The sequence below is a fragment of the Phaethon lepturus genome, unplaced genomic scaffold, assembly GCF_000687285.1.
Source record: "Phaethon lepturus isolate BGI_N335 unplaced genomic scaffold, ASM68728v1 scaffold47695, whole genome shotgun sequence".
Lineage (NCBI taxonomy): Eukaryota > Metazoa > Chordata > Aves > Phaethontiformes > Phaethontidae > Phaethon > Phaethon lepturus.
This window is the reverse complement of record NW_010542119.1, coordinates 1-23,690: the sequence shown is the minus strand read 5'-3', so window position 1 is coordinate 23,690 and position 23,690 is coordinate 1. Positions and strand designations below refer to the sequence as shown.

The 23,690-nt window shown below is 47.6% G+C and overlaps 1 protein-coding gene across 1 annotated transcript; it reads right to left on the bottom strand.

The window, feature by feature from the left end:
* Nucleotides 1-3,044: 3,044 nt before the first annotated feature.
* LOC104616254 (NT-3 growth factor receptor) lies at nucleotides 3,045-22,583 on the bottom strand (the record flags this gene model as incomplete). The annotated part of the gene is made up of 8 exons (XM_010287931.1): nucleotides 3,045-3,147; nucleotides 4,908-4,978; nucleotides 5,861-5,884; nucleotides 9,332-9,628; nucleotides 11,818-11,959; nucleotides 12,552-12,694; nucleotides 14,931-15,088; nucleotides 22,515-22,583. Coding segments are annotated over 8 exons (1,007 nt in total), but the record flags the coding sequence as incomplete, so codon positions are not given.
* Nucleotides 22,584-23,690: the final 1,107 nt, after the last annotated feature.

The following is a 23,690-nucleotide window of genomic DNA, read 5'->3' as shown; positions in this document are numbered from 1 at the left end:
CCCAGCAGGCTGGCCCAGGGCAACTTTCCAGCCCAGCATGACATCCAACCTTGTCAGTCCAAGTCCACCTCTCTCTCTCTAGGAGATAAACCATCTGCTTAACGCTAGGAGATGCAGAAGGAAAATAGATGTGCTCAGAGAGACTCACGGGGTGCTTTGGGTAACGTGTCCAACATAAGCACACAATGTTCTGCATCCGTGACAAAAACAACAGGAAAAACCTGCTCCTTCAGGCCTGCCAAGCTGGGATTTCAACAACAAGTGGCAATATATCAGCTGGCGACGAACAGCTCCTGATTCAGGGAATGATGCACTTTCCCAAAAAGACTCAGGATTTGGACTTTTTTTCTTAGTAAATAGCATGATGGGTGCCACACAGGATGGCTCCTGCCCAAGAATTAACTGATAATGAGGGATCCAGAGGAAAGTGCCAGCTAAAGGAGGTTTGGAGGTGGTTGCCAGCTGCACCATCCCATACAGGCTGTCAGTATAAGGTAGGACCTATACACGAGCCCCTGGAAGAGCAGCTCAGGACCACTCAGTAAAGTGATTTGATGAGTCGGACAAGAGCATCACTTCATGAGCAGGAAACCTCCAGGGAGAAGGAAAGGAACAGCAGCCCATTACTGGAGTGAAAGAGGAGACACCGGGGGAAGAAACATCAAACACAAACACAAGCTTCAAGATATCATCGCCAGATTGGGACCATCTGCAACAGCTCAGCTGAGACCCCAAAGCAACTTGATGAGAGCACAAGGCTCTGGACTCATAGACCTGCTAAGCAGCCAGGAAGGAGCATTTAGAAACTGCTTTTTGGAAAGCAGGGAGGGGACTGTGACATTTCTTGTAGGGGGAGAAATAAATCAGTTACAGCTGGCAGAGCAGGCCATAGCCAGGGTACCACCAAGCATCCCAGCAGGTGAATGGAAGAGTTGCCTTTGTGCTGTGGATGAAAAAGTGGTGAGGTTTGGTAGCAAGCCTGATGCAAAAAGGGAGATACAGGCTAAAGATGCAAAGCCTGGTAGCACGGCAACTGACAATGGCACTATGGCTAAAGAAAAAAGCGTAGGCAGAAGAGATGCTGTGGAAAAGCAGGAGGCTCAGAGCAAGCAAAACCACGTACGAGGGAGACTGTCCACAGGGCAGGAGGATCTGCAGCCTCCACCAGGGAGCAGAGCTCAGGTGGTGTGAGTAGGCTGCCCATGGTGGTGCCTCTGACACCTGTGGTTCATTAGAAAGCTGTCTCCCTGGTTTTAAAGACATATTTAATTTCTGTCAACTCCATGACTCCAAGCAATGTCATCAGTAGAACTTTTAGAAACTTTACAGGGTTGTGGTTTCATATCAGAACTAGAAGAAATACAGCATGTTGAAAACAGGCTTTTCTGGCTAAATATTTTTTTGCCTCCCAAAAACTGCACACACAAGGACCCATCACATCATCCTTCTGGTTTCTGGGAATGCAGAATATCCACTAACACACTTATCCAAACACCTCTGAATGCGTACACACATCTGTTCACAAAGACTGGTTACTCACGTAAGGTTCACTCCTCTTTGATTCTTCCATTAGGGTCAGAAGTTACTTTTTATATTTATATCTCTAAGCGCCATCAGTGGCAAATGCCCAAGCGCTTCCAAAGTGTTCTGGCAAACCCCTCCAGAAGGCACATAACATCATCCCAGTTTTACAGATGGGGAAATTAAAGCAGAGACAGAGGTTAAGACAGCTAATTGCCTGTGGACACTAAGTGAGTCAGTAGAAGAGCTGGGAATTGATCCCAGGAACCGTTGTCTTCCATTCCTCTACTCCACCCACCAGTGAGTACACCCTACCAGATGGTTCTTATCATTGGACATATGGACTAAATATTGCTAAGTTGGTGTAGAAGATTTTCTATTTAATTAAATGTCCTGTCTTTCACCTCCATAGGATGCATAGGGGAAACTCCAGCCAGAATCCCATCTGGACCCACTCAAGAAATGTCTCCGTAAAGCAAACAAAGCCCTAGGCAAGCACAAAAAAAACGTTCCCAAACCTATCAACCTGCCCTGGAACACAGACCCCAGCAAGGCCAGGAAATAGGCTGCAACTCAGGAGCCCTGGAAGAAGCTCATGTTTGTCAAAGTCTGGCTTCAAATGATGTATGAGCCACCAATTAGGCTGGGAACTACTTTGTCATGTGAAGGCTCTTCCTCCAGCCTTCACTGGGCACCACCAACGCTGCCCAACTGGAGATACCAACAGAGTCACAAAAAGCAGATGGCACAGAGTCATCTACTTTATTCTGGGCTTAGTTCTGTGACATGACAGCGCTAGTGTTGGTAGGACAGAGAGACCAGTTCTGCATGGCAAATATCAGACACCTTCTCGCTTTCCAATCGCTACACCAAGGACACTTGAAATAGCTCCTAAAGTGTTATTCATGACGCAGAGGAGACGACCTTCCAACAGAGAGGCAGCAGAAAGATCTTCCACATTGCTGAAAAAGAGGTCAGCAATTGCTTTCCCCAACATGGACCTTGCAAACTTAGAGCAGCATCTCAGTCCCCATTCACAGACAGGCACAGAACGGGTGCACTTGCCTTTCCAACAGAACCCAAAACAATTTCTCATCCTTCTGTTCCCCCTTTACACCCTGTGCGCTGCACCCAGTGCAACACAAGGGGAAGCCCATGCGTCAGACCCACAGAAAAGATTTCATCCAAGAACATGCTCTCCTGAGTACAACTCACTCAATGCGTGGCTGGACAGTGCAGGACCAAAGCTCTTCTGGGCATCTTGTAGATGCAGTTATGCACTGATAAGGAAAACACATGCATACTCCTGCCCAGTAGAAGCACATACAGGTGAGAACCACCAGCCTGTATATCTCCATTACTCTGTCCACAAACAGAAGAGGGCTGGACAACATTCTCGTTAGAAGGTTTTGCACCAATACTGATAACGTAGGAATAAAACCACAACACCTTTCCACGTGTGCTATAAGAGCCGGGCAATCCTGGAAGGTGCCTCCTGCTAGAGAAAAGCGACTTGCACGTACCTTTCATCCCAAACTTGGAGCGTCGGCCATACTTGTTGATCATAATAAAGAGGACGACCAAGAGGACGCAAGCAAAAGCTGCAAGTCCAACCGCTATGGAAACCTGAAAGGAAAAAGCCTTCGAGTCAAGACAGGAATTTAGGAGTCTAGATTGGAAATATAGCACCTCCTGTCCAGTTAACCTTTCTATAGGCTCATACCATCTGTTGCAGCCCCATGGATAGCAGCTGTGGAGGAAAACACAAGCAAAAGCAGAGGGCTCTAGCACAGCTTGGAAGCACCACAGGGAGGTTTGGGGTCTCTCGATCAGCGATGCCATTCTGGCACGAATTCTTCCCAGCCTCTCACTCCATACATCAGCAGGGAAGGAGGACCTCTGCTCCAATGCCTGGGCTGTCCCTTCACTGCACTGCATCCTGAACCTCCATTTGTGACATCACCACCATGCCGTGACATCACAACATTAAAGCTATGCTAACCTGAGCTGGGAACATACAGGAGAAGCAGAAAATTCTTTAGAAAGTAACTCTGTCTCCATCCAAACATCCCTCAGAACAAAAAATGAGGGAAAAATAACACACCACAAAAAAAAAAACAGGAGAAATTGAGTAGAACTGGTTTGTTTGGGTTTTTTTTTCCTCAAAAAAAACATTTGGTTTTCCTAAAGCCTCTAATGGTTCCCTATTTATTGTAATTTTTAGTAGTAAATATTTATACTACAACAGTGTCCAAAGTCCTTCGCTGGAACTGTAGTTTCACTGTGTCAGTGTGCAAGCAGAGAAAAGAAAATCTCCTTGCCCTAAAGGGTTTACAATCCCAGGCTTATTTTAATATTTATGAATATTTATTCCTTCAAGTCTTTGCTAGAGATACTTTTATTGCATTGTTGTAAACAACAATTTCTTTGGCATTTGTCCAATTGTTCTCTTGTACTGGGTCTTGCGATGCATTTAGACTTCACTTCCTTTTACAAAACTGTATTCTGCTGTGATAGAAAATACATCATTTAACCAAGAAAAAAGTAATTTCATTTTGCAATCCTTTTCCCTGCCCTTGATACATTAGTTACAATATTTTTAAACTTTTTATTTTACCACGCTCTATTTTCATCCCCCAGCTTGTTTTCTATGCTTTATATTTAATAATCAGTGCACATTATTACTCCAGTCTCACTGTTCAAAGCTTTCACTTCAGTTACAGGTTTTCGGTTGGATGAGAACCAAAACAAAGGTGTATTGAGTTTTGTTCATTCTGTTAACATCTGGTGGGTTTCAAGATCTTAAAATTTTCACAGAATTAGAGCAATTGTGTAACACGCTCATTTTTTCCTCCCAATACTTATATGCATATTTTTTTCTAGATTCTGCAGAAGAAAGACAACGTTGAGATCTAATAAGCCGTAGGCTTGCTTTCCTTTTTCATTTTTGGCATGCCCTGCAGAGCAGGAGAGAGGGCAAACTGGCATTGACAACATTGAACCAAGCTAAATCCGACTCCCTCACACGGCTAAACTTAACATCTCAATAATAGTCTGAAACACACAATTGCCTGTTTGTTTGTTCTCCGGGTGCTACTTTTTTAGAGTGAGAATTCCTGACCCTGCCAGCAGCGACTTCACAGGATGCCTTATTTTCAAAGAGCTCCTTGGTTCCACACTGCAGACAGACCCAAGAGGATCAGATGGTTCATGTCAGTATTTTACTTGCCTGACACAAGCTACAAAATCCTTCTGACTGTTGTCTCGAGTCATAAAGTAAGAGATTTTCCTTGCAAACTTCTCAAAACAGCACATGAATGTAAATACTGAGTCATCAACAAGAAATTAATGCAAAACAGTTCTGTAGAGAAGAGGACAGGACTCACCCCAAAAGTGTCCTCCTCCGGTTTGTGGGTCACAGTGATCGGTGGTGTGGGACTAACTTCATAATCACCGACTGAAACCAAAACACCAAAGACAGAAGATTCAGTGTGGCTCCCATGGGACTCCCAAGGCACCAGCACATCCCCAACAGCAGTGCCTGACTTAACGAGATCCTGTTCACCCCTAACAGAGGTTGCAACCTTCTGTTTCAGAAGGCACCAAAATCAACCGTCAGAGAGTTCCCTGTGCACATCAGCAGAGAAAACACAGACCAGGACAACACTGACGTCACTCCAACCTTAAAAATGAGAAACATTTGGGTGCCTGGTGTTCTATGGTGTGTGACCCCCACTCTGAGCCTTCTCCGAGAGTTTTTAGAAATCTACTGGGCTAAGTAGCACTAAAACACAAGACTGACTCCAGCAGAACTTAATCCAAAGAAACAGTTACTTGGATGTTTTTTGGAGGAAAAAAAAAAGAAAAGAAAGAATCTGTTGAAGAAACACTACAGAAGTTGAGTCCTGCTTCTCATCTCAGTCCACACTAGACAGCATGTTGTAAACGGGCCATGACACACAACTACTTTATGGATTGGCCAGCTTGCCTCTAGTTAAGACCCCTTCCACTACACCATGACCAACTGGTTAGAGTTTCGGTGATACTTATCTCCAGCTCTGCCATTTAAGACCTCAAAAGACTGTCATTTCCACTGCAGAACCTTCAGGACATCACTAGAGGGAAATGAGCATCTCCTGGGCTCTAGAGATTGCTCAGCTGATCAAAAGCTCCCCAGCCACCTTGCTCGTGCATGGGGACGCCAGGGCTTTGTGCAACCTCAGCCAGCTTGCTTTTGGCTTCCTGATTTTTCCTCCAGGAGCACGTAAGTCACAGAGGGGCAGGGGAAAACATAAAAACAAAACAACAAGGCCCTTGCAAAAGGCAAGGAGACACTTACTTGAGACAAAGTTGTCCGTACTCTCTGTGGAAAGGACAAAGAGAGAAGTAACACAGTTAGCAGCACAGCAAAGGGAGAGCGGGTCTCATTCCCAACCCACCTCAGACATACTCCACCACCCCAAAGAGACCAGAAAACCAAAACTTTTCATATTTTATCCTGTTGTGCACCTGTAACTGGAAACTGCTGCACATGTGCCAGCACGACATGCTGGAGGTCAGGATGGAGAGCACAGGGGTAACTGTGCAGGGCCTTAGGCTGAAACAGGAGAGGAGGGATGCTACTGCAAGGCCAAACTGAAGAACAACTAGCAGCATGCTAACCAAGCTGTTATGGTCGTTAAATGATCCTGCTTTCAGGAGGCGAGCAAAGCTCAACAGACACACACGGCTCAGCAGGATGGAGATGGAGGGGACAGAGCAGATTTGCCTTGCATGGCAATGTTCATCCAAGGACAAAGTGCTACGAGGACCACTACGAGGAAAGCCCCACTTGGGGCAGAGGGTTAGAGATCTCCCCTCACCTCCTTTTCATGAGCCACTCATAAAAGCTAATAGCATCTGAACCGGGCATGGAGGCTGTGGCTGTCCTAGAGCTGCCTCTTGCCCAAGACAGCTACGTCCATCCCTGCCGTCAGCCTCCTGGCTGCTCTACTCTATTCAGTAAAGCTCCTTCAGCTTCGGAGGCAGTCAAGGCCCCAGACGATGAGCTTTAAAGCTCTTGGTGACACTCAATTTACATAGCATGAGAACAACGTCAGTTTTCAATTCACTCGCCCGTGTAAGAAATTGAGCCCGATATCAACCGGAGTTTACACAGCTTTGCTGGCAGAGGACTACTGGAAGGACGCTGAAACGTTCCCGCTGAAGTATGGGTGAGGTTTGGAAAGGAAGCGTAAAACAACCCCCAGGTGACAAACACAGCTTTCCAAACCAGGGGAAAAAAACCTGAAAAAATATTTTTGTTCTAAGTCAAGCAGAAGAGTAACTTTCTTTGGCTTTTTCTAGCAAGAGGGAAAAAAAAAAGGAAGAAATATTTAATTTGGAGACTTCCCCCCTCATTAAAGCAGGCAGTTTAGTTGTAAAACTTTTGTTGTTTCTACATTTTCCCCTTTCCATTTTTCTCTGCTGGACTAAGCAAATTCAACAGAAACCCACAAAAAGTTTTTTTTCCCCAGTAAACCCTGTTTTTTGAAGCATAAAACATAGCCAAGAAATTTCATCCAACTTGAGTTCTGTGAGAAGTTCCCAAAGAACTGAATACTCATCAAGGGGGTGAGGTAGGTACATTAAGCTCTGTGGATGAAGTAAGGAGATGGTAGCCTATGGTAGAGATGCCAATGACAACAGGCAATGAGATTTTTATCAGGAGATGACACAGATCTGTTCTGGGAGCCACTGTCCTGGCTCCTAGAGCCCCAACATTGCAGAGAAGCAGGACATGGCATGGGGCATGTCTCCAAGTTCCCATCCAGCTTCTAACAGCACCTTTCTCCTCTCAACCTGGGAAGCACAATCTGGCACAGTACCAACAACAGATTGCTGACCAGGGGTTTCTAAAAAAACATGGTCACAGGTCCTCTCTTTGCTGACAGGAAGTTTTCCAGGCACCATGCTTTCATTAATTAAGACTAATAACCTCATCCTGGGTAGTGACAGTAAAACCCTTGCACATGTGAATAGCTATAGGCAATAAGCTTCTTGAATGAACCACACTGGGGAACCTCCAATTTGTGGCATTTTCAGGAGGAATCTACCTTCAAATGGGAAATTATAAACGTCAGCTGCATTGAGTGCTAATGACAGCTGTGGCAGCGGACAGAGCAACAAACTTCAAGGAAAGTAAATTACATCCTGCATTGGGCTGACAAGGTCTGCCAGGGTGAGGAACGACTTGGGACTTCAGATCAGAAGAAATAAAAGAAATGGGTCAGTTCCTGTTGAGAACAGTCAGTTGGGTCAGTTCAGGGTCTCCAAGTACTCCACACCAACAACACATACAAGGCGTGGGTGAAGACGCACTCACAAGGGCAATATTTTACATGTATTTCGCACAAATGAATTCTCCCAGAGCCTTTGACACAAGTGGCTCTTCAAACATCAACGTGCCTTCCCATACCACAGCACAGCTCAGATCCATTTCCAAAATCAGCTCTGGAACAGCAACTGCCTCCTTTTCTGGAAGTCCAGCACCTACTTAAGAGCTGTCCCCATTTCACAGATGGGGAAATTGAGTCACAAAAGTGGGACCTGACAGAGCTGAGACTGCAAACCTGTGCCTCTCCGCACCCATCTACATTTGATAAGCTGCTTTTCTGCCCTGACAGCAGGAAACATAAATAGGTCAGATAGCCGAACAGGACATCATCCTTGAAGCCTGAATATAAATTTTCCACTCCCATCCATATCAGCTCATTTGTTCAACTGTCACATCTTCAAGACAGAGATCTGGGGTTGCATTTACGATATTTGACCTGCAGGAAAACTCTGTGTACATATATGGTGTGATATAAATAATAAATGAGAGTACCATTGGTATTTTTCTATATTTAGCAAATGCCCTATTTTGCTGAATTTTCTTAGGCTGCAGGGGCCAATTTAGAGCTGCCACTTTCTCATGGCATCATTCCTGAAGGCAGCAGCATGTACAGGTCTTAACCCCATGATGGCCAGCATGGTGTTACAATGACAGAGCAGATCAAGACCCTCCACACTCCTACAGAGTCACCACAGGAGTCTCCACTGCACTCTTCAGAGCTGGATCTTCATGTCCTCGAATGCTCTTTTTTTTTCTGCAGCTAAACCCTGAATCACTAGGGAGTACAACAAGGAATTCAAAACAATCAGTTAAGGAATCCCAGCAAACTGATGCAAAGCGACTAATTGAGCCATTGCATCTTTTGTAGATCTGTCATCCTGGAATTGCATGTCATATTTAGAAAGAAAACAATCCTGACACTGTTGCATCTGGCTATAATCATTTAACAAATGCAAGCTAGAAGAAAAAAAGGGAAGAGCTGCATCACTTTAAAGGGCTTTCCTTTCTTTATTTTATAACTAGCAATCACATAGAATACTTTTTCTCAAAAAATTGGGCAACCTCTTCGGGGCATCCCAGAGGGGAGCCAAAATAATTGACCAAACTTGTATCCTATTCCCACTGAAATCCCTACAGATCTTAAAAAAAAAAAAAGATCACTGCAGAATATATTACACAACAAAAATATCTAAACCAGTCAGTCTCTCTCTCACTCTGCATTGAAGAGTTTTTACGACACCAAAGCACACTTAAGTAGGATAATCATACTGGTGGTCAGAAGAGGCCCTCAGAGGTCACCTCTTCCAAGCCACTGCTCAGACAAAGGCCAACCTGGATTGTCAAGGCCTTGTCTAGGTGCAAGGATTACTGGGGGGACCACAGTAAGACTTTTGGATTGCAAACAGCCCTAATGAGATAAACTGGATATCCTACCTGGAAAGGGCTTTTCAAGGAAGTGTCCTTTGATGGTTTGGTTGGCTGAGCCCAGCTGGTTGGTGGCCACAATCGTGTAGTTGCCATTGTTGTAGTGAGTGGGTTTGTTGAAGAGCAGGCAACCCTCAGACACTTCCCCTTGTTGGTAAAACTCCATGTGGATGATCTCTGTCTCCCGGAGGACCTGGCCATTGTGCAGCCAGTGAAGGGTGGGAGCTGGGTTCCCATGCACCGCAAAAGCAATGCAGTGCTCCAGGTGTAGCACCGGCTCCTCCAGGGTTAAGATGCGAGGGGGATCTAGTAGAGAGAAACATGGCAGACTCACAGCATACCTCGACCCACATCATGTCTTTATGCACCATGGAAATTAAGATTATTGAAAACACAACCTCCAAAATCCCTTGTTCCTTCTACTCTTCCCGCAGATGTCTGCAAAGAAGCAGCACTAAGTCACAGGAACAATTCCACACTCCCCAGAGGTAGGATCTGAACCATAACCTGTTCTCTTGGGTTTGTGATCAAGGGGTACAAATTAACGACAGGGATGGTCCTTTCACCAGCCCAGAAACAATTAAGCTTGGAGTTGCCTGGTCTACAAACTTACTGCTGCTCTCGTTCCCTCAAGGGATCACAGGGTGGCTGCCTGTTCCAGTTAAGGAGGACACTGCAACATAGCACTGTTACATTACACGTGTGCAAGGTGCCCCTTGGGGGCTCTCCAGTCACACTGAGCGACTTTGGATTGCATAGCTGTGGAAACAAACATCCCTCAGCGACTGCCTGTCCTTGAGGGTTTTGACTGCCTCAATATCCCAAAGGACTTCTCACCCGCTGAACATCCTCCAGGGGTGTTTTAATTAAAAGGGAGTAGAGTGGGAGGTGGAAAAGAAAAGCAGAGACTCCACCTGCAATCTATTGCATATGCACTGTCTTCCCCCGGGACACCCCAAGAATTCAGATGTTGCTCCGCCATCACTTCTGAAACCCCATTTACAGTGCCTACATGTAAAGTCCCAGAGCCCAAGGCTGGTAAGGTCTGAACTAGAACAGTTTTGTGTAAAGAGAAAGGACACAAAAAGATGTAGTTTTCCCTCCACCTCCTCCTTTCCTGGTACCATCCAGCTGCAAAGACTGGAGGTGGCATCCACAAGGAACAAATGAAACGCACCAACTTCGACCTATCTTTTGGAAAAAAGACAGTGAATTTTTCAGGCAGTGAAGGTGGTAGAAGAGAAAAAGGGGCAGAGCTGGTTGGAACTGAGCAAAATTCTCCCAGCAGCACCCAGCTACCCTGAACCACAAAGCCATGTCCCAGCCACCTCGTTTCACTCACAAGCCTAGATCTGCATGTGGCTTGTTCACATCTTCCTGGCAAGGAGGATTCAAAACAAGCAGCCACCTACACACAAACCAGCGTGAAATTACAGCCTGAGTGATGGGTCTGGGCAACAAGAGCAGGGGTAGCAGAAACTGTCAGCAGCTTATAGGATTACATGGGTGAAAATAGACATTGGCATGGTGCTGTTTAAGATGTGGGGGAAAAGATGCTAAAGCACAGTTGAAAAACCACCCACCTGCTGACCAACAACCTCTGAGCTGACCTGAACTTTAATCACCTCCATTCTTCAATCCATCAATAGTGCTTATTGGAGGAAGATCAACATAGCATCTGCTCTCTTTTTTCCCCACCCCTTGTGACTGCCTTGTCTACGGGATCCCATGGCTCCTGCACCGCACCGGACATGCAACGTGCGTGGGTTTACCACGACTAGCCAGAATCCCGCATGGGTCTCTGCTCTACCTGGCAAGGCTGGGGGTGGGGGACAGATTTTCAAACTACAGAGTAAGGGCAAATATTACAGACACAGCAACATATAGTAAATCTCAGCTGCTTGAGAGCACAAAGCTGTGTAAACTTCCTCTTAAGGTCAGGTTTGTGTTAAGTTATATTAGAAAGAAAGTTTAGCTACTTGCAGCTAAAAGTGAACAGTTGAGATTTGATGTGTGCATGTTTACATGGCATTTGCACTTTAACTATGTAGGAACAGATCTGGGAGGAAGCACTAGCATCCCTGAAACCAGAGGCAAGATTTACACTGGCTTCAGCAAGGGCGACATTTAACCTCTCACACAGCATCAGGGTGAGCAATTCTGTGTTTGTAAAGAGAGTTTTAGCCCCTCTATAGCTTCTCCTTACTCTGCTGGATCTTCCAAGGGATGGGTGGAGATATGTCCGCCACCAGCGTGGCACTGCTGCTCCTCCCCTGCTCTAGTGCTCATTTCTGCTTTAATGGAAACAGCAGGAAAGCAAAAATACTGACACTTAAGAGAGCACTGTGCGAGGATCCACTGCCTCGCTGTGCTCAGGTCCTAATCTTCATCCACAAAACCAGTATGTCACAGGTAGCAAGTGGCCATGCATTCAAACGGTTCCCAGGGCAGCCCTCCGGCCTCTATATGGTCAAGGTCTCTCCACTGCTACTTACAGTAGACGGTGAGCAGCACGCTGGCATTGCTCATCCCCACCACGTTCTCAGCAATGCAGGTAAGCAGGAACCCATTGTCCTCACTGGTGACATTCACCAAGGTCAAATTGATGGCATGAACATTGGTCCAGTTGAGGTTGGTCTAAAAATCACAGAGAGAATTACAGACAAAAATCAGTGTCTGTTGGCTTCTCTCCTCCCTGTTCCTTCCCCCAGAAGATGAGGATCCCAATTTCTATGTAAGATGCAAGAAGGTCTCCAAAATCCAAGGACAACTAGGATCTGGGCGAGGGGAGGTGTTTCCTCATCTGATTAAGCACACTATATCCTATAAGCGGAACTACTGGGGAGAACCACAGCATTGTAGCACTGATAAACATGGCTTGCCTCTAAAAAAGCTTGCTTAGCTGCCTATTTCAGCTACAGCTATTGCAGACACCTCTGTAAACAGGTAGTTTCATTAGAGGACACACGAGTTAAATCCGTTAGGGAGCACTGAGATATGAAGCTGTCTCATCTTTACTTTCCAGCCAGAAGAGAGGGAAGGTTTTGCTGTCTGCAGTACCCTTCAGTACGGCCTCGATTTTCCTTTGGATAGAACCCTTTCACATTTCTCATTGCAGTCTCCACCACCTACCTGACCCTCTGCCCTGCACACACACATGTGGGGAAGCCGTGGCAGCTTGTCCTTGCCACATCGGGTACAGGCAGCACTGAGGTCCCACAGCCCATACCTGGTGCGTGTTGATGGAGTGGAGATCAGCCACTGTCCAGTCGACGTCAGGCAGTGGCGAGCCTGAGCCGTTGCAGGTGATGACAGCGTTCTCCCCTTCCCGCACCGTCAGGTTCACATGGCTCACGCTGATCTCGGGGAGGTCTAGGAGAGCCAGACACCAAGGCACTCAGGCGCGGAGCAGCATTTGTTACAGCCAGCTGCAGGGTGCACACATGTGGACCCCCATCCTGCCAATCCGTTTCCCAAAATCAGCCTACAGCACCCTGGGATATGTAGCAGGAGGCAACAGCATGGCCTTGCCCTACTGAGGGATGAGGCATGGAGAAAAGGGAAATTATGGACGCTGAAGATGTGCCAGCTGAACAGACCCTCCCATCACACTCGAATCTGAACTCGTGTCCAGTTCTGGCTGCCCTTCTCTTCACACAGCTCCCCTTCCCCATCCCTCCTACTCCCACAGAAGCTGCTCTTGAGGGCAGTCAGCGGGGATGGGAAAGCTGCGTGTGCTGGGAGAGGATCCAAACTGTTCCCACCTCCAGGGACGAGGCACAGAGCACCTAGTACTCCGGGAAAGGAGAGTGTCCCTCTAATTTATAACAATCAAGAGAAGATGACCAAGGATGTGTCCTCACATTAACTGCAGCTCTCCTAATAAAAGGTGCCCTTGTTCTTCCTTGGTGGTAGCAGACTCACTGATTTATGGTAGCTCTGATTTACACCACTTCCTTACTTGCTACCACAGGTGCCAAATATCCTTGCAACATGAAAAAAGACAGTGCGGGTTGCAAGAAGGGAAAACACCCTTCTTGCATGGGGAAGGCTTTCTGGGCTCATTGTAGAAGCAAACTGGGTAGGCAGGGCAAGGGGAGCAGGTCCTCTCCCATCATAGGGCAGCAGCATCCATCACACCAACCCAAAGCCATGGATAGGGATACGCATCCTTTCATTGCCATCAGGGAGTGACACCAGGAGGGAAACAACATTGCACCGACTTGGGGGATGCCAGAAGAAAGGAGGCAGCAGGCAAGGCCTGGCAAAGTTGCATAGGTGGCAGGAATCAGCAGAGAGGGAGATGGGAGGGACACGTATGATCTCGCGAGGTTGAGCTGGTATCAAACATGGCCACAGCAAGCCACGCCAGCCCTCAGCACCAAAGGACAAAGACAAATGGCACGTTGTTACAACATCCCTTGAGTCGTCTTAATATTGAACAGAAAGACTCTCCTTTCCCTTCCAGGAGACCATGAGGTCAGAGGAGGTGCTCACCCTGCACACCAGCACATTTGTGTTCTCAAATCAGCACCCTGCTGTCACCTCAAGCCTAATACCACCATTGATGGATCACCTTCTCCTCCTGTCCCTGATCCCTAAGGGTTTTTTTTTTTTCCTCTAATCCTTACAGATTATTCTTCCCATGTGGGGAGGAAATTACAGCAGTCTCAAATCTTTTAGTTCATCCACATGCAGACACACTTTGGCCAATTTCCAGAGCTTAATAAAAGGACATCGTGAACTTGGAAAAAAAAAATGCAAATCCAAATGTGGATGCTGTTTGTCCACTACCGCTACAAGAAACAAATCCAAATTCCTAGAACAGAGAACTACCACCACAAAAAGAAAACCTCTGGTTTTCCCCTTTTTTTCCAGCCTGTGAGTTTGACAGCTGCTTGCATATAGACAGTTTAATTGTTCTGTTGAAGGTACACCTCCTTTCCCTTACTCTGCAAGGGATGCTTTCCAGTAATAGCAATAGCAGAGCAAAAACTGACACCAATCAGGCAGCTGACGTGCGAACAAGGTGAAGGAAAAAGGGATAACTATTGAACATGCCTCATGTTGCTCCTGGGGCCACCGGACTCTTAAACATTGCTAACAAACAGAAAGAGATAGAAAGTCACTCCTGCCTCCTCCCTACAGACATGGGCTTTCAATTGAAAAAATAAAACAGAAGAAAATGAATACAGACATGTATTTCCTAAGAGTAATTACGAAAGACAAGGTGGCAGCGTCTTTTAACAATATGCTGTTTCTAGGATTTTTTAGATAGAGGAAGAGCAACATGAAACATATCCTTTTTCAAGACATCATCTCACATGCAACAGCATTACAGCGAAGGCAATGCCCCAAATCACCCAACACCTTCACTCATACAGCAGCACCAGCCCCACACTTACACAAATACTCTATTTTTAATCCACAAACTACCCCAACCAGCTTCAATTGTCTTGTTCTTGACCACATGGAAGGATCCTGCAGCACCAGGTTCCCCAAGCGAATGACTGAACCAGAGGTGCCAGATAGGGCAGGGGTCCCTCCCGGCACCCCCCTGGCCTCTCCTGCACCCAGCCCCGGGAACCAGGCACAGGCTGCACCTTACCGCACTGAGTGATGTTCATCTCCTGCAAAGGGATGATGGCAGCATCCATGTTCATGCAGTAGAGCTCCTGGTACTGCAGGTTCGCCTCACCCTTCTCCTGCCAGAGCTGGATCCAGCGGATGTCGCAGCTGCAGTTAAAAAGGTTCCTCTCTAGTCTCCTATGGGCAGAGAGAGTATGAGAAAGGATGGTGGGGTGGGGAAGGATGAGCAGGGCCATGGTCCGGCTTCAGGCTCCCCAAGGAGTATGGCTACCATGCAGGTGCAACAGGTCCTTTAGAGCTAAGGGAGAATCTCCTCTGTGTTATTTGCCTGGGGTCTTCTGGCACACGTTTGTGTCTCTCCCGACTCCCAACAGACCACGGTTACACATCCATGCGTTCACACAGTCTCCTTCATGCACGCACACAAGGCTTTCCATCTCCCAGGGCAGCACGCAGATACAAACATTGTCTTTCACTGCAAGATCTGCACATCTACAGCTTGGTCCCACGACAGTGCTGTCCAGACACCCAAAACATTCATCTCTCAGCAAAGGAGCAGGCAGCTCCACACTACCCTAAAAATATCGATTTATGTCTTCAAATCCCATTTCAGTGGGAGTCCAAGACCCTTCTGGGCAAAGCACACCTCCAGCCCCCACAAGCGCTCAGCGAAGCGGGCAGCTCTTCCCCCGAGTACCTTGTACAAACACAGCCTCCTGGTGACCCAGGACGCAAGCTAAGGCGCAAGATATCATGCATTTGAATCAAATCAAAGAGCACCGCACTGAGACCCTGCTGCCCTGGCCAGGAGAAATGGAAACAAGCCCTGCCTTTAATGCACTCATTTAAAGCAGTTACACATAGTTTATACACCAGCAATGTTTCTCATAATTGATTTTCCAACCTATTAACCATTTCATGTACATTTTCAAAGCCCTGCAGCTCTTTGTGGAGACACAAGGAGGGCAGGTCCCAGCAGGGAGGAGAGCCCAGTGCTCAGCCTGGGCAGACTGAGTTACCAACGTGGATTACAACGACAACCTGAGCAAAACACGAGATACAGCCTAAACAAACGAAATATCTCCCCACGTAACTGTGAAGCAAAAGAAAGTAGGGAGCAGAGGATCCAGCACTGCAAAGTAGAAGGGCATCTTCAAAGGTCAAACCATTGCTTCACGCTACATCCAGAGCCCCGTGTCATACAGGGGGAAGCTGGTTTTCTGGTCTGTTCCTCATCTTACTGCAAAATTCATGCTGGCTTTTACAAAATTAATTCCCTGACTAACAGGATTTGGAAACAACCTGCCAGACATGTGCACCTGCTGTTTCATCCATACAGTACTGCAAAAGGAGGAGGAGGAGAAGGGATCTTCTGGTAGCACTCAGGGGTGTTAAACCTGAACCCTAATGATGCCACTTCAAATCTCCTTGTAGAACAAGATGCCATCTGATTTATTTTTTTTTTCTCCGAACAAACAATGGGTTAAATTTCACTCTGCGGCTTTTCATTAGTTCATTCCTTTCCTATTCAAAGGCACCTAAACTTTTGCAAGACAGGTACAAGGCTCAGACAAGCGACTCAAAGGCCAAAGCACTAAATCTAACAGGCCAGAGTAGATTAGCACAGTGATTTGGTGGGATTCAAATTACGAGGCATTCCCTGCACGTTGCGACAGGTACTGCCAGTGCCTCACACAGGCTTTGCATCCTCTTCAGCAAAGAGGATTCATGCCTTGAATCCATGTTCTCCTTGGGATTCTCCCAAGGTCACTGCTACCAGCGGGACATGGGATGGCACGTGGGTAAGAGCCATGGGCTCAGCTAACCGGATCAGGAAACCCGAGTTGTACCCTGGGACCTGGCAGGGAGCTGGGGGAGCTCAAAGGCAACGGGGGAGAGATTCTGCTCCATTGCAAATATTCTCACGAAACGAGGAGGATCTCTGCCGGGGAGAGCCGCTGTCCTAGCACTTAAAGGCAGCTCTCTAAGTAATAGACGGCAGCCTTCCCGGCCCATTGCTAATTCATGAGGGCCCATGAATAATACAGGAGCAGCATGCTTCAGGGCAGAACTTACCCACGACCTGCCCCAACGTCGGTGATGTAACTCACTTTAATAGAGACCCTCACAGGGGCTTTTGCACAAATTAACTCCCGTCACCGGCTGGATGTGCCGAGCACCACCGGCAGCTGGCATGGCATGGCGGGTAGAAGGGGCACAGATATGTGCACCCATTTTCCAGAACATACACTGCAAAAGCACTCTTGACACTCGGGAGATGCCCTCCCTCCTCACTTGGTGCCTGCCCTGCCATGCCAGCCAGCTCTCCAGAGATGTGAGTAGAGATTTCCATGCTCACACTGTCCTGCACCTGCCCAAAAACCTGAACCTCCATCTCTCTTAGACCCCACCAGTGCCCCAGCCCCAGGGCTTGCAGCCATCATCAGGAGCTGCAGCTCCTTCCAACCCTTCCTCTCATGACTTCTCTAACATGTCCCCACTACCTACAACACTCTGCTTCCCTTCTCTTCAAGGAGGAGAAGCGCTTTGGGGAACACAAGGTATCCTTTGGCCAAAACCCACTGTTGGGCCAGAAGGCATCACCACGTGCTGCGGAGACATGTCCCATCACAGCGGGAAGGACAAAAACTGGTGCTGGAAGGCACAGCAGAGCAGCCAAAAGGTCTTCATTGCTGTCCTGTGCTTAATGGGTGCAGCAGTGCCGCAGTGAGAACTGAGGCAAGGGGCTCCTTCGCATGAGACGTATCCAACACAGCTTACTCCCGGAGAGGACAAGTGAACCTAAAGGCCATTTTTTGCACATAGTATTAGCCTTGGAAATGTTGCCAAAGCATCGCTTGGTTGCAGGCGCTCGGGAGCTGTGCACACGCCTACACCTTCCGATGGCCTCGTTAAAACTGAAAAAGCCAGTGAGAATTAGCAAGTATCACAGCCACAAGCGAGCTGGGATCTCTCTGCACAAGCAGAGCTGCTTTCTGCACCGAGGGCTTGGCCAGAAAAGGGACCAAACCCACACACGAGCCAGAGCCATCCACCAGCCCCCGGGGAAAGCACAGGCTTGCAGCAGGGCATGCTCTAGGTGGGGCATTCACACACGTGGGCATGCGTGTTTGGGACAGAGGAAAACTGGGACAATCGTGTCCTGTACTGTCATTCAAGGGGATGGTGACAGAGCTGAAACCCCAGAGCCATCCGGGCACCAAGACAACTCTTCAGAGGCAGCGATGCTGCAAGTGTCTGGCTGAGCCTAGCTTTGCTCCCAGCAGAAAACTGTGCCCAGCACCTCCCAAAACTGCCTGGACAGCCTATGCCAGGGTAGACCAGGATAGGAGAGGGATGCCGTCAGCATCCCCGTATGCACTGGGACAGCCAGGACTTCACACACACATAAACACACACAGAGCAGGTTTTTTTCAGGCTAGGCAACTAGATGAGACACACGCCCTGTCCCATGCCACCCCACTCATCAGCTAAAACAAAGCTGTCTGCAGCTAGAGCCTCTCAGAGGGCAGTGGAGATCCTTGCCATGCTTCTCCTGTCTGTTTTGATTCACATAAAACTGCTGCTGAGGCTTCATACACTTGCAATGAAAATATGCTCCTATCTCAGGACTCAAACCACTTCCCTAAGCCTGAGAACCAAAAAGCACCCAGCAGAGACAAAACAAAACCTATTTTTGTTTTTCATTTCTATTTATTTCCCAGAACTAGAGCTTCTCGTGGCGGTCCAGCCAGAATTGTTGTTTCCGAACCCCTGCCAGAAAGGGATGGGATAGAAAGGGAAGAACTCAAGACAGGGAGCGATGCGTGGTGTCTGACGGCTGCATTAGCTAATACAGAGCAGGCAAGTACCCGCTGTCTAGCTACAACTCTATTAGTGTGACTGTTGGCAGCAATAAGTTTGTAAGCTAGAGGCACAGATGATGTTAAGTTGGACTCATAACGTTAACAGAGATGCTGCTGTGCCCCATCCCGACCAAAGCCTCTTGCTGTAGCATTGCAGAAATCTATTGCAGGGTGAGCTGGCAGGGACTGCTGGTGTTAGAAATGCTGATGGGCTGGGCAGAGCGGCAAGATGTTCAGGACTACAAGGTTTTATACGACCAAAGATGTAATTGGATCCAGAATCTTAGGTCTTTCTGGGAAGGAATTTCTTGAAATGTCAACCCTAAGCTCTCTGAGGACATGACAAAGGAAGCCAAGGACATGACAGAGGAAGCCAGCTGTGACTTCTGGATAAGAAAGGCTCTAAGTCCAATGTTTATGTGCTGTTGCATGCGTCAGATGCTTCCCTGTGCACATTCAGCTTCAGACTTAGGAGAGCTGTGCACACATTCGCTCAAGCCATGCCGGTCAAGGTCAGCCCATGCTGTGGGAATTAGGGCTGGAGTTACTGGAAACCATTCCAAGCCTTGCTTCTGGCCAGGAGGAGAAAGAGATAATATTGTTTGGAAGTTTGCCTCATTTTTGCCATCCTTTCTTCAGTGAGTTAGCAGGGGAAAAGCTCAGCACTGTTCGACAAGAAAAGAAACTCTGCTTTTAAAGCAATACCACCTTCTGAGGCTTGAGATGCCTTGAGTGCAGCCAGGCAGCTGTTTCAAACCCCACGTTCCCATCCACCCGCCTGTTCTCATAGTGTGGCATAATCTTCACATTAGTCTTCTGCTCCTTCCTCCTCCATGTTCACCATGAGTGACTTTGTCAGGTCTCATGTTCCCTGGCAATCTCCATGTCACATCAGTTGTAGTTCCTCTCCTCGTAACACTCTCCTGGAGACGATCCTCCCTTTGCTTCCCTTCCAGTGTGCTCCACTGCTCTGAGCTGCTCGCTGCACGTCACGGTTTTGCCTTCGATGACTATCCTGCCTGCGGATCCAGGACTGCCTGGTAGCACTGGGGCACTGGTACCCAGCAGGGTGCCTCTGGTGAACCACTGCAGACCTGCGCCTGCTTGTCCTGCCCCGTTGACCTAACCCTCTCAGGAAGAGCAGGCTCTTGCGAGCCTCTATCTGTCCCTGGGGACTTCAGGCCCTCCACAGCCGTGCACAAGTGCTGCTGCTCAGCCTGCCTTCCTCAGGCTTGCTGCCTCTGCATCGGTCTCTGCTGCTCACCACCTTCTTCCTCTCCAGAGAGTTTTGGCCCAACTTCAAGTCCTTGGCTGATGTCAGTCTGCAGCTCCCTTTCTAGCTTTCACCAGTGCTTCAAGCTCACTTTATGTGGGCCATGTACTCTGTCTCCCTCCTAGATTCTGGAAGCTTCCTTGGGGCTCAGCGTGCCAAAAATCTGTCTTCTACTCACCCGTCCTCTGCATTTCTGAAAAAAAATATAATATTTCCCACTTTTGTGTATCCATTACTAATTTCTCCCCATCTTGGGGATTTGCTTTTCCTCATCAACAGGTCCCATCCTTCTAGCACTCAGCAACATGACCACCCCACAGCAGGTAACATGTCTTTACCTTCATTCACAACATCTTTATGTGAATGATTATTCAGAGCCCATAGCTCAGGCTAAACCTCCATGCTGTCTTCTCTCAAACAAATCCAACGCTCAGCAGGACAGTTTCATGGCCCCAGGGAGGACACTTGCAGGCACATCCTCCTGTCCCATTAACACTGACATCCCAGTGGGTATCAGCTAAAATATCACTTTCCTGTCACGCTTTTGGGAACAGCATCATCATGTTGTGCTGGTACTGACCATCCTACCTGTGCTCATGTGGATGGATCTTTAGTGACAAGGGAAAAGTTTGTCAGGAAGCACCAGGGACAAAGCAACTCTTCAACTTGACCAGGCTCTTACTCCCGCCCAGCCAACAGCAAGCCAGACCCTGCGGGCATGTGCATTGGTAGGTCTAGGTTGATCACTGGAGCTCGTGCCAGGGGGTTGTTTGCCAAGACCCCTTTCACAGCACAGCGGCAGGAGGGGTCGAGCCGAGGCTCCAGCCCCACATGGTTCTAAGCCTCCCCATGGGACACCATGGACACCACACATCACATCAGTGCTGCTTTCCCACCCCATCACCTCTCCCTACCGACCAGCCCCACGATGTCCCACATTTCTATCTGTATTACTTCTTTCAACAATCAAGCCTTGTTCTCTCTGAGAAAACTGCTCTGAGCACAGCTCAAGCTGGAGCCAAGTAATTCAGACCCTTCCCATTTGCCAGGCTGCAGAGTGCTGGCCCCAAGGGACGTTGCTGACACCAGCCAAAACTATCCCAAGCACACCAGCTTCCCCGTCAGGATCACCGTAGCAGGACAACATGGATGTATTCTTCATCAGGTGGGAATAAGTACTCTTTGCTGCCCAAACAGCAGCATCTCAATTCCCTTTGTGGATGGTATTGGTCTTTTGAGCCTGACTTGGTTTGGCAGACCTAGGACATGCCTGAAGAAACAAAATATGACCAAATGAAACAAAACCGCATAAAAACAAGCCCCGTTGGAAGTATCCCCATTAATCTGCAGGTTCATCGTTACCCCAGGCCCTGCCAGTACCTCTAGCTCAGGACTGCAGCCCCAGTTGCTCCTCCACTCTTGGGTCTCTCTTGGGTAACAACCATCAATCTGAGTTTTGCCAGACGGTGCAATGACAATAAGTAAAGGTCTAAGAATACAAATGACTCATGCTATTAAACTTGAAACCTGAGCCAGGCTTGAAAAATATTTAGAGCCGTAATCAGCAAGGAGACAAATTCCAAATTCAGCATTTTAACTCTGCAAGCCAGATTCCCCATCAGAAGGGCGTTTCTCTATTTTCTAATATCACTATTAGTATTTTTCATTTAACAATTTGACAGAAATAAAATACACTGCAGTAACACCGGTGATAACACACTTACTCCCACTTGAAAGACTGTCTTTATTCTTTCATAAGTCACTTCTAGCTTACAGCTCTATTGATCATCTGTGAGGATGAATCGAGCTTCCCAGGATCCTCTGGGACAAATCCTACATATATATATTTTTTTATACCCACCAAACAACTATTTCTAAAATTCAACAAAACAGGTCATCAGGGCAACACTCCATTGATTTCATGTCCACTTATTCTTCAAGCACAGCGCTGAATGCTCTATCAATAATTCAGCAGGCTGAAGGCCACCAGTGCCCCAGGAGAGACACTATCTCATCTCCCACATCGGAGCTGGGAGGTGCCTCGATTGCGAGAGAGCAAGGGAGTCATTCGCCTAAAAAGCAGGGGTGTCTTATAAAACACGTGCATCAGCTAAAGAAAAACAGTTATCTTTACCCTGCAACAGATGAGGATCAAGTATTTGAGAAGATTCACTCAAAATCTGGCCGAGCAAGTATTTCTAATGTGTTCCTAGAGTTAGCCAACTGTTTACTACCCCAAGCATGACTTGTTCATCATCCTGACGTTAATTAGCCAGCTGCTGTGAAGTTAAAAGAGAAGCAGTTCTGCTCTGGTGCTCCCATATCCAGGACCCCCCCCAGGACGGTGCTGGCCACTGGAGTTTTAGGTAATTATTCACAGGCTTCAGAATAGCTCTATTTGGAAATTGTTCCTCCTCTCAGCCTCCCCTCTTCTCCCAGGATATATCTCCAGGGTGGGACTTACAGTTCAAAGAGTCGCAGAGTCTGGAAGAGTTGCCATGACAGAGTGGTGAGCCGGTTCCCAGAGAGGTCTCTGAAAATTAACAAGAAAAAGAAAAAAGAAGTCACAGTAAATAATTCCTCCTGCATGTGGCCCTACCGCCTCCGCAGAGCTCATCGTCCTCCTTGACAGAGAGATTGTCAAGCAGTTCAGGACCCAAGTTTAGATTTCATAATGAGAAATTTTAATGAGAACGAACCCAAATTGAAGTTTCTCATTTTACTTTTTTTTTTTTTCCAAGGGGGAAAAATGGTTTCTATCCTGCTGTAATGTTAAGAAAAAAAAATCCAAACTAAGCAAGATATGTCTGATTCTTGCCCATGAATCTGGAGCTCGACCAACCATAAGCAGAAAGAACAAGTCTAATCTCATAACTTGAACACAAAAAAAAATCAAGCACAAACCTCATGTTAAAAATAAACAGCCAGGTTCAAATGACAGCACGATGATTACCCGAGGTGTTATCATACGATCTGCAGTAGCTGCGCACTCGAAGCATCCCGGTATAGCTGTGTGTTGTTTGCACCCAGGGGTACCACCGCTACAGTGGCCAACAGCTCCCCATCCCTCTCTCCATCTGCCCAAACTTGCAAGAACATAAATCTCATCTACCTGGGAGAGCTTTGCAACCCAGCAGACATCGCCTCTTCAGCTGAAAGCCAGAGAGGATAAAAGAGTATACAAGCAACCAAAGCAGTACTATGAAAGAGTGTAAAAGCAACCGAAGTACTAAAACCAAGAGGAAGAAACGTGTTTGGGGCAGAGCGAGGGGAAGAGAAAAGCCCCAGGTTTCTAACGGCATGAGAAGATGGTAACGAAATGCTTTCTGCAGCCCCAGGGACGCCCAGCCGGCCCGAGAGCCACCAACCAAGCGACCAGACCACAGGGTGAGCAGAGGGATGGTGGAGAGTGTAAAAGCAACCGAAGTACTAAAACCAAGAGGAAGAAACGTGTTTGGGGCAGAGCGAGGGGAAGAGAAAAGCCCCAGGTTTCTAACGGCATGAGAAGATGGTAACGAAATGCTTTCTGCAGCCCCAGGGACGCCCAGCCGGCCCGAGAGCCACCAACCAAGCGACCAGACCACAGGGTGAGCAGAGGGATGGTGGTCACAAGCTCTGGCAGAAGCCCAAACCCTCCCGT